The sequence below is a fragment of the Polistes fuscatus genome, unplaced genomic scaffold (genome assembly GCF_010416935.1).
Source record: "Polistes fuscatus isolate 324 unplaced genomic scaffold, CU_Pfus_HIC Scaffold6, whole genome shotgun sequence".
NCBI classification, from domain to species: Eukaryota; Metazoa; Arthropoda; class Insecta; order Hymenoptera; family Vespidae; genus Polistes; species Polistes fuscatus.
In genome coordinates, this window is record NW_025113140.1 from 6,069,677 (window position 1) to 6,081,475 (window position 11,799).

At 34.4% G+C, this 11,799-nt stretch overlaps 1 protein-coding gene across 1 annotated transcript in view; it reads left to right on the top strand.

Annotated features, from left to right (window-relative positions):
* Window positions 1–11,799, top strand: part of LOC122522854 (probable G-protein coupled receptor Mth-like 1) — a 97,159-nt gene that overhangs the window by 84,489 nt on the left and 871 nt on the right. The window contains exons 5-6 of the mRNA XM_043644194.1: window positions 1,998–2,182; window positions 9,796–9,934. Coding sequence (XP_043500129.1) covers window positions 1,998–2,182; window positions 9,796–9,934 — 324 coding nt within the window. The remainder of the gene's footprint in view (window positions 1–1,997; window positions 2,183–9,795; window positions 9,935–11,799) is intronic.

Below are 11,799 nucleotides of genomic sequence, written 5' to 3' on the forward strand. Positions count from 1 at the left end.
TTCCTATTGCAAACAAACAAAGTCATAAACTAGGATCGGATGACTCACGCTTTTAAATTAGATCAGAAGGAGACACTATTCAATCTTCTTTCCTTGCTGCACAAAGATTTACATTTCTTTTCCTTTCTATTATTAAAACCCAAAGTGTTGTAATTTTAATCGAAAGGGTTTTACTTCCATCAAGTATAATATTTTGTTGATGCTTTTTGTTGTTTTCTATTTGACGATACACTCGTTGGCGACACTCGACGCGCCATTCCGTGGTAAAACGTTCCTACCGATAGGGTGCGATTTACGAGTAACGACCCCTTCGTAGTAAAGCCCTGTATCATCGTATAACCACCCTTGCCCTTTTCCTCTTTCCACGATCCTGCTTCATCGTTCCCCATGTTGTTATAGCGACCGTTAAACTAGCTGCTAGACAATGACAAAGGTTTATGATTCGGATAGTTGTCAGAGTGGTAGATATCGAAAGAGATCTTTTGACGTTTCCAGATTTTACACAATGTTTTTTTTTCTTTCCTCGACCTTTCAATCAAATTTATTCGCGAATATAAAATGTTTGTCGTCCAGACGTAGATAGATCGTAAAAAGATTTTAACAACCCTTTCACGTTTTTTTTTCCTACTCTTTTCACTTTCTAACGCTGGAGGTGAGCTAGTAAAAAAAAAAAGAAAGGCAAATAATAAAAATGAACAAAAATAAAAAGTCCTTGGGAAAAGTCTTCGTTCTCATATTTCATTATCACGCCAGTCCTAGTTGCAACGTAAAATTTCATAAACCCCCAAAAAACTTTAGCGACGACCTTTTAATTCGGTCGGTGTGTTCGTCGCCTTGGCAAGCACTAACGCGACGATATACATATAAAATATATGTATACATATATATACACATATTATACATATATGCTTCTATGTATTTTCAGTACGCATACAGTAAATACGCGTGTACCTCTAATTATAAGTATTACTGTAAATTTTACGATACATGCGTTAAAACTCAAACGAGTTATATCCCGAGCGATTACACCTCGTCGATATTTCATTCGTAGGATGATAGATAAAAACAAAAGTAAAAGTTTTCCAACAAATAGTAGCCTTGAATAATAAACATGAATTTTGTATTACCCTTTTCTCTCTCGTGTGGTTGACAGAGCAAGTTGTTAGAGTAGGGATCAAGGCACTCGGAGAATGCAATGTATGCATTAATTGCGGACAACCGAGATAATCGTTCTGACGTCAGCACTCCTTCAACAAGCGTGTACGCTACTCTCAAGGACGTATAACCACCAAACGAATGGGTTAACTCTTCGAGGGCCTATTTGTCTCTTCCTCTCTCTCTCTCCCCTCCCATCCACATAAATTTGTATACGTATGAAAATCCCCTACAAAAAAGGGTCCCCTTCCTCAAAAAAGGAAAAAAGATTTCCATTTAATATTACAGCGGTGACATTTTCTTTTTTCAATCTTCTCTCTCGATGAATACTGCGTACTCTCTACCCACTATGCTTGCAGCAAAACGAACGAAATCCGTAATATCGATTATTCGCGACGGTGGTTGCGGAAATGATATCTCCTGGATTACAAATCATTCGATTGTAACGCATGGAAACAGAAACAATTGCACGCAATAACATAGAGTACCTATAACCTACCGACATTATAATACTACACGTTGCTACACAATATCCAGAAATAATATATATTTCCTTTTTTCCTTTATCATCCGAGACAGAGTTACACGCAATAATTTCCCACTCCTCGCCTTCAAACCCCCATTTATTTTTAATGGAAGAACCATCCTCGACAATAAGAAAACGGAACTATAAGATCGTTTCGCTGTTTTTTATTTCGTCGAATTTCTTCAACTCCGACTTTAAGTGCACAAAAACGATCTTCTACTTTACAATAGTTTTATCTTATTCCATTTCTCTGTTTTACGTTCAACGTCGTCTCACTCTACTACGTCTACTATAATCTGTTCTTTCTTTTTTCCAGAGATCTAAGACCAGCAAGTTTGGAGAAAGGCCAGGAGACCTTGCGGCTCAGAGTGTACGGTTGTTATGCTTGGGGTGGGCCCCTTTTGGTTGCGGGATTGGCTGCCCTACTGGATCATCTTTCACCCCAGACTCAGTACACCTATCTTAGGCCTCGTTTTGGAGAAAAGCAATGCTGGTTTTATGGTAAGATCGATCTTCTCTATCCTTTTTTTTCGAAGTTATACGTACGCGCGTTGAGAGTAAAATTGTAGTTGCGCGCGCAGCATACAAGAGAACCATGAAGTTAGCCGTTAAAGAAACTTAAATTTGAATATATTTTATACCGGTTTATTATTAATTCACTATTTTCAATTAAATGAACATCTGAATGAAAAATAATTCATGTTACAAGCATATTTACAAATATCTGCTTGTATACCTATATTATGTATAGACGTTTATTGATCGCGGATGGATATATTATTACATTACTTTATACGTATCCTGCTGTTAAATTGTGATAAAAAATTGCTGCATATAATATTTAATTAATTTAATTCAAATATACATAAATCGTGTTTACCATCTCCCTTCGTTCCTAACTCGTATGAATTCTTACAATTAGTAGACACGTTATTCCTTAATAAAATTAATATTTCAATCACACCAAATAAATATAACTTCTGACGCAAGTACATAAGTACACACGCTATTTTTTTTTCTTTTTAATATATTTAAAAATTCTCCCTGTCCATTTCATATCTTCATTTACTCATTATTTTAATCATCGATATAAATCGAAAATGAAAGAACGAGCGATTATTGCAATCGTTTTCCTTCAAAGCTAATAATGAAACTTATTATTGCAAATGATACAATAGGAAGAATGAGTAAAGCTGAGGAACGAAGGTCATCTCTTGCTATCCGATTATTCCGCCAATTAATAGGGCCGTTCAGGCAAACTCGAAGTACCGACTAAATTGCTTTCGTTCGACGATAGTCCGAATGACGCGCGGGACGGGCATCGAATTAATTACCATTCGGAGGATATCTACCTATTAAACGAATATTGGATATCCCATAATGAATGCGTAGAAGTCGAACAGAGTGTTGGAAAAGGGAATAGGAACGCGAAAATTTAGCTTAACGCATGTATAAGGGATTCTAACGGTTAATTAAAAGTCTACGTATGTTAAAGTTTGTTCTTACGTTTAGAGAAAGAGAAAGAGAGAGAGAGAAAACTAATATAAACCGAACCACCAACCATCATCATTCGTACCTAATCGCAAAGGGCATAATAGAAATACTTGGAGGTAAGAGGATTACTTGAAATATCATTTGCCTCACGGAATATTGTACTATATTTATATATAACATAGAGAGTACGCATAGAAGGGTAGTAAAAAGAGAAATAAGAAGATCGATAGACCAAAGTACCTTTAATACCGTCGAATCCCTAATAATAACCGGTACAACTCCCGCGAGCTTTAATATACATTCTGTCCAAGTGTGCCTGTTGAATTTACGAGTGTATTCTGTATATACATATACGTGTATTTGTGTGTAGGGATGGGTATATACTTGTTAAGAACTCGTCTTGTAACGTACTAGAGAGAAAGTGAAGGAGAGGAGGAGGGGATAAAATTGAACGAGAGAAATAGAGATAGAAAAAGGGAAAATAGAAATGGGGCGGGCTAAAGTAGAAAGGGGGAAGGGAGGAAAGGGTGGTCTTTATTCGCGGTCGGCACAGTTGCAGACTATTTAACAGAGAAGGGAAAGATAGAGAAAGACTACCTCGCAATTCGTAATCTCCTTTATCCCATAATAATCCCACGTGGCTGATCCCAAAGTCCTCGCAAATACCCGTTGCAAACATAACCGTCACACTGTAATGTGCATCGATGTCTTCCTCAAACGAACCGAGAACGATTTGCGTGTAGCCTTTTTTTTTCTATGTTACGAAAGCAACTTCTTTCTCTCTTCTTCTACAATATGTATTCCCCATTGAGGATAGAACGGGATTTTGTCCCGTTTAACTTACCGCTTTCTGAATCTTTTAAATTCTTTCCTACGTGTATAGTCTTTGTTTGTCTCGCGTGTTTAAAAAGGGGATCTACCATAAACGTGCTCTTAACGCGAGAACATTATTCTCCCCCTCTCTCTCTCTTTTTTTTTTCTTTTTTTATCATTTGCATGCGAGTATGTAGATTTTGAGAAAACCTAATGAAGCGGGAAAGAAACTTTTATGGTTTCTCGTTCATTCATCATAGAGGAGTTTCCATTCGAGACACATAGAAACGGATATATAAGAAAAGAAAGGAAAAATAGATAAAAGGGAAGATAGGAAAGAATGAAAATGCACAACAGTTGGATGTCGTAGCACAGTAGAGGTTGATTGCGGAGAAGGCAGAAAATAGAATCGTTGTCGCGCTTGTAAATCAGGATAATAGTGTCCCATGGGAAACTCCATCGGACTATCTTGAACTCTGTTCTGCTTCGCAACTCAGCGAAGCAATACCTTGTGCTGAGAGAAGCTGAACAAGCCAAGCAAAGGACTTTGCTGCTACGGTGTGCTATACTACAGCGTCTTGTTAGAATGCCATAGACGATAGGATAGGAAGATAAACTTGGAGGCAGGCTAGCCAACCCTAACTAAAACTATCTCTTTAAGGGAATATTCTAGTATGAGGGCCCGTTTTCGTGGTGAATTTTGAGGATTTTATTTCGTAACGTAGAATTTATATAATAATTGAAAAGTTGGTTAAAACCGTATAACATTTTGATTGATCGAGAGATAATTTTTTAATCTCACACCATTCATGCAACCTATTGAGATCCTTTTGAATCATTTGAACACTTAGGGAATTGTCAATACAATTAAAGATTTTCTAAATTATGTGCATACAACAGGAATTTGGAGTTATTAAATACATGACATATATCATTAACAAAATGTATAAAAAGAAGCGGACCCAGATGGGAACTCTGAGAAATGCCAGACGTTACTTTAATTTCTTTAGAAAAAATGAATTTTTAAATTTAATTATTTAAGATTTACCAGATAAAAAAACCTAGTCATCGAAAAAAAGTAAACAGTTATTAAGACCTAGTAATCGCAGTTTATTTAATAATATCGAATGATTAATCGTATCAAAAGCTTTACTGAAATCTATGTATACAGTATCTACTTGAAAGCTTATTCCAATATGCGAAATATCGAATTATTCGTATGCTAATTATTTTTCATCTTCGACAAGACAAACAAATCGTATAGAAATTTAATCAAATGTATCCATATACTTTTATGGATTTATTTAAAAGGACAGCGACGGAAGGGAGAGAAATCATTTTCAAAGTTTCATTTATGTATAAACGTAAAACTCTGGCAAATATTAATCGATTTAAAACGGTCGATTGCACGTGCCGTATTGGAAATCCTGTTATACACAATCCGACACGAGCTAGGCGTAGCGTGTATCGTCCTACGGTTCGTTACACTTTTTAATACGATTACTAAACGGGAAGGAAAAAAAGAAGGATAGCAACAGAACGAAGAAAATAACAACTATCTAACAAAAAAAAAACAAACGTAATAGAAACCTTTGACCGTTTGCATGTAGTAATCAACGTATAGAACGCTCGATATGCTAATAAAACGTTCTAGGAATTATCGGATGCTTAAGAGAAGTGTTTAGGAGAAGTACTCTAGAGAAGACCTTTTAAACTCACCCTTATTTATCGTCTACTCTCCATTACTTATCCTAAACGATGCTAACGTTGAAAATGGTTGAGAATTTTAAAGGACTATCTCAATTTGTTCTACCCGAGTACTTTCAATATCAAATTAATTTGCGTATTATTTGAACGTTCTACTGTACCAACATTGTTTTTAATCAAACGATTACATTAGTTAATAAATTTAAAATTCTTTTTTCCTATATTTGATTTGAAATATAATTATTCTTATTTATTTTGAGATACTTAATTCAATGGAAATCCTCGTATTTTTTCTATCACATTATATTTTCTACATATACAATACTAATAAACTCTTATGAAATACGATACAAAAAATATCAACGAATTGACTCAACCGCGTAATCTTTTTAGCGACTCAATTGATATATAAAACATCAGATCCAAAATGACTGTTAACTGAGTGGTATTTATCACGAAATTACACCTGGAGGGAATTAGAAAGTTAGAGAACTTCGAATTTCAATTCTAAACGTTTGATCTGCGGTCTGGAAACTTTCAGACCATTTACAGATGTTGGACTGTTGTTTATTCGAAAATCAAATGTTACAATATGTATGTTATAATAAGTATAAACGTACGATTGTGTCAAGAAAGAGAAAAAAGAAAAAACAAAAACCAAAAACCAAATAGATAATCGATCTCCCTGTGTCTTCCTATCTAACGATAATTAAAAATTCCATACCAGTGAATCGTTGAAAACACGTGAGAAACGGATCGTTACAGTTTCGGGGGGGCGGGGGGGCCGTTAACAATCCTGCCTGACGATCCGAAATATCGTCGACGATTAAAAGGGTATCGCATGACATAAATTGCAGAAGTGTCCGAAACTTGGAAACGATAAAAAAGAGAGATAGAAAGAGAGAAAGAGAGAGAAAGAAAAAGAAGCTACAGAGAGGGGCGGAGGGTGGGGAAAAGAGAAAGTATGAATGCAGAGAAGGAACAGAATGTGGAGGTGGGAAAATAGGAAGCGGAGGTGGATATGGAAGAAGAGGAGGAGGAGGAGGAGGAGGAGGTGGAGAAACGATCGCAATTGATCTCGCGAAACGTTTTCAATGGCGAGCTAATCGGGCTTGACGGTGGTGCCATAAAGTATCGAACAGGCACGCGTGGACATAATTCACTTATGTTTGTTATGGCTTGCCATGGAGTGAGATACAACCCGTGCGGAACAGCTATCGTTGGCGGGTTGCCAAAAGCCACCGAATATAGATGATAGTGTCGTTCGTAAACGGTAAGAAAGAACTATCGTACTTTCTCTCTCTCTATCTTTGTCTTTTAAATTATTCTAATTTAAAGACTATTACGATACAGAACAGACAAATTAAATATAAAAAAAAAAAGAAAACAAAAAAAAAGTAACAGAGGAGGAGAATAAGATTACTTTTTTCTGCTTTCTCTGTCTATCCATCTCTTTTAAATTATTCTAATTTAAAGTCTATTACGGTAGGAGGAAACAAGTAAAAAAAAAACCAAAAAAAACTTAAATAAATGTAAACAAAAAGAAAAAAAGAGAGAGTAAAATTACGGATGATTATCGATAATAGTCGAAAACCATGGTTTCCTTTTTAACTTTAGCCAATGAAATAAGGAAGACATCGTTTAATCTAATTGCTTCTTCGCGAGTACTTTGAAATGAATCGTTCGTTATTGTCTCTCGAAAGAAATAAATTCAGAAGGGGGAAGGAAGGTAGGTAAAAAGTTGGCACTGAAAAGAGTTTTGAATTTTTGTGTGAAACTCTTCCTCTACCTACTTTTCTATCTGCCTATTTCTTCTTTCATTCTTTCTTTCTTTTTATTTTTTTCTACCTCTCTCTCTCTCTCTCTCTCTCTCTCTCTCTCTCTCTCTCTCTCTCTCTCTCTGTCGGTATGTACGATCGTTGAATTTTGAACCTTCTTGATGAACGCCGTGGTGAATGAGAAAAAAAGTGGAAGCCAAGGGCCGAAGAGAATACAAGTTCGCTCTTCTGCATTCGTTTAATATTCCGTTCGTCCGGCAGCTAGCGAACCGAGCGACGAGATGAAGAGTACCCAAAGAGAAAGAATGAGAGAAAGAGAAAAAAAAAGAACGAAGAGAGAGAGAGAGAGCGAGCGAGAGAGAGAGAGAAAGTTTGGTAAACCGGCCCGAATCCGATACACAGCGTTTCGAAAGTTCACCGACGAGTTTAGCCTGAGTTTGACGTCCGCTCGAAACTTTTCGTTCAAGCTCAGAAGCAAATCAACGAAGAGACTAGATCATCCGGAATGGGATTACAGAAAATGTTTTTAAAATACTGTTAAATGTTCCTCCTGTATACTCTCTTTAAACTTTGCCGTAGGGAAAATTGCCAATTTTATTATTTCAAATGGTCAAACAATCGTGAAATATAACCACAAGCTCTGTAAATGTGTAATGAACTGGTTTAATATTCGCAACATTTTAAATGTTACCCTTTCTCGAATTATTCACGCTGGAATTTTTCATGATTATATCAAAGTAAAAGGAACAACGTACCTAAATAAATTATACTTTTATACAGATGGTCCACAAATTAAAGGTTTATTTTAATTAAGAGGATATTCTAGCTGATTAAAAAAAGATAATTTTTTGTTTACATTTTCTTATAGTCTAGGATCTTAAAAATGGGTTATAAAAAATTATTGAAATAACGGAAATATGATCCCGTAGAAATTACAATTGCATAAAAAACATTAAATCGATAAATGGATAATATCGAAAATGAAAAAAAATCGATGAACTTTAATCCAGTAAAAATATTTTAAATCAAAATATTTACTATTAAAATACTTCGGACAATATTGATACATCCTATTAACCTAAGTAAAATATTAAAAGAAAAGGTTTAACAGTTTGACCTGGATTTGGCATGGTGGTGCTTCTTCGTGAGACTCGTTTGCTCGAAAAGTAGGTCGATTGGAGTAGTTCGATACCCGTTAAAAGTATTACTACAAGTGCATTAGTAGTATTTACCTCCTGTATAACAGATACTACCTGTATAAATAAGATTTTATTTTGAAGTTTATTTGTAGAAGAAGAGGGAAAAGATGAAAAGGGTACATAGTTTAAGTAACATAGACTGTTAAAGTACATGCAATTACGAAAATGGTTTTAAAGATACAAGAAAATTATTTGATAAAAGTAATGCTTGTTTCTATCAGCTCACACTTCTATGTATCCGTGTATCTTCCTCTCTCTTTTTCTCAAGTGTGTATATATTTTTTGAAACGTTATCTAAAGCAAAAACCGATCGCGATTCGTTAAGTTTTATGTATATTGCTCCACACTTCCGGTGAATCATGTACGATCGTCTAACAGATTTATCTTCCTGTCCTCGATCGTATTTTTATTCTCCTCCCTTTTCGAGATCCGCGAAAGAGAAAAACAAAAAGAAAAAAAATCTATTTTCGCGCGAACTTCAAGGAAGAAGGAAAGATAAAGAGATGTGAAATTTCTCATCTATGGTAAACATGAAAATAAAATCAAATCTCGCCTGGTTAGAATTTAATTATTGTAAGTATAACACGTAAACCCAGTTATGGAATTATAAATATACGAAGAACCTTGTGCAAAATGAAATTTTACGACCGTTCGGGAAAAAAAAAACAAATTATATTATATTGTATAAAGAATATTAATATTGGTATACTAATATAGTTGAATGCAAAATTTTTCCACCCCCCTCGCGTTGCAGAATGTTGCTGTATCATAGTTCCATCCCTGAGTAAACCCATTTCCTCTTCCTCTTTCTCTTCTTCTTCCTTCTTCCTTCATCTCGCCTTCCTCCCCATTGTTAAAACGCAACAACGTTTATTATTGAATCGAAGAAATTCGAAACATCGAAGAGATCCGGCTTATCCTATCTGGAGATGATTTAAATTTAGAATATTAGGATTTCTCGCGGTCTCGGTGGTCCGGATCCACGTGCTAAAATCGACCAATAAAATTGAAATAAATACATGACGACATATAATATTCGGATAATTATTATTTAACTCGAATCACAGAAAATTTGTAACACAGCACGTATATTAATTTGAATACTTTTTTGTACGTCTTACAGGTGACATGGAAATTCTCGCATATTTCTTCGGACCAATCGGTGCACTTTTAGCCGTGAATCTTCTCTTTTTTGCCGCCACCGCACGTGAATTAACTTGCGGTCTTTGGAAGGGTGAATTTGTCAAAAGCACTACCGAAAGGTAAGTAAAGAAATTGCTCTGAATTATTTCTTACGATATAATTTATAATACTTATAAAGGAAAGGAGGATTCATAAATCTAGATCAAACAAAATCCGCATTCAAAGGAGTTTAATAAACAATCACGGTGGTCTCTTTCGGACGAGATTGAGAAAACTTTGTGATCTACTTAACGAGAATAAACCAACCAATAATGTTTCAAGTTATGCGATCGATGCACTCTGTAACTTCAACCTTGTTTATCTAATTAACTGAAATTCGATATATTCGAAGAAGTATTCTATGTACTCTATATATTCTATATAAATCTTTTGAAATAGTTAGAAACTCAATTTCATAGTGAATCAGAACGAACGTCTTGAATCCTTTTTATCCAAAGAAAATGAAGAAGAAGAAGAAGAAGAAACCAGGGCTTTGTTTTCGACCGAAGGACGACCTGCTTTAAGCGATGAACATCAAGGATAACTGGTTTCATTTCAACCTTCCAAATGAAAGTGGTCCTCTCACGAGAGTTATTCTCAAACGATTCGTATTTTCTTTGACTCTAATTTAGATGATTAGAATATTTGCAATATTTGGATTGATCGTTCTTATTTTATAAATAATATTAAATAAATCTAAATCTATAAAAATATGGCCAATAAATGACGTCCAAGTTTATAGTTATAGTTTATATTTAAATATAAAATATCATAGAGAGTATTCTTTATATTGAAGTTTTTGACATAACTTATTTATTGGCCAACCGAATAAGTTTGAATTTCTCCGAAGAAGTCATATTTATGTTCAAGAAAAGGAACAAATATCATTACTTTTCATTCGTACTTCTTATTCTTCTTCTTCTTATCTTTCTTCTTTCCCATTTCAATATCCATTCTCTTTTCTCAATCGTTAGATTGATATTGACGATCTCGATTTCCGTAAAAAAATGTTATTTGCACGGACAAGAAAAGGAGAAACGATCTCAATAAACTTTATTCTCTTTGCTATCGTGCCAACAGGATTTACGATTTCGTCGAAACGTAGTTGCTATTATATGAAAAAAAAAAAAAAAAAAAAAAAAAACTTAAAAAAAAACATAGATCGTAAAAACTTCGTTTTTTGCTTCTATTTCTTTTTCTCATTTTTACGATCCAGAGAAAGACCTTGTGTCGTTGATAAATGTTTAGAAAAGTATTGAAGATTTCTTTACATACGTTTTCTTCAGTGACGTAACTACAAATATTCGATAATCCTCCGCGGAATATAATTTTGTGTCTCCAGGAAAAAAAAACAATCTATATTAAATTATGTAAAGAATATTAATATTGATATTTAATGTTTCAAAATGTACAATTTGTCTATTCGATATTTTTATAGGATTGAGATTTCTTTTTATGCTTTTTAGGGATAAAGAATTATAAAAATTTAATAAAGGCAAAAAGTATGTTTTTGTGTGTCAATATACTTTTAATCTATTAATTAAAATATAATAAATGCAAAACAAATTTTCGAGTAGGCATTGCGGGGTCTTACGATATTGTCCTCCTGGTTTCCTTGATTCATTTTAAAATATTTAAATAAGAGGAATAAATTAACGTTAATTTAATGTAATTTAAACAGTCTATTTAGATGAATTAATCGAATAAAACCAGAAGTAGTCGATCCATGAAATTTATTATTATTTCAATCGATCGGAATCTTGGATCAATCATCGATTCTCATTCATTCTTATCCTTATTACATCAGAACAAGCAACGATCCAAGAGCTAAGCTATTTCATTTCATCGACTGGTTCTTCTCGTCGATCTTTTTATCGATCCGATTATATCGTCTACGTTACTAGCGGTCTACCGCAGACTATCCTAAGATTATTTCTTCTCGTTT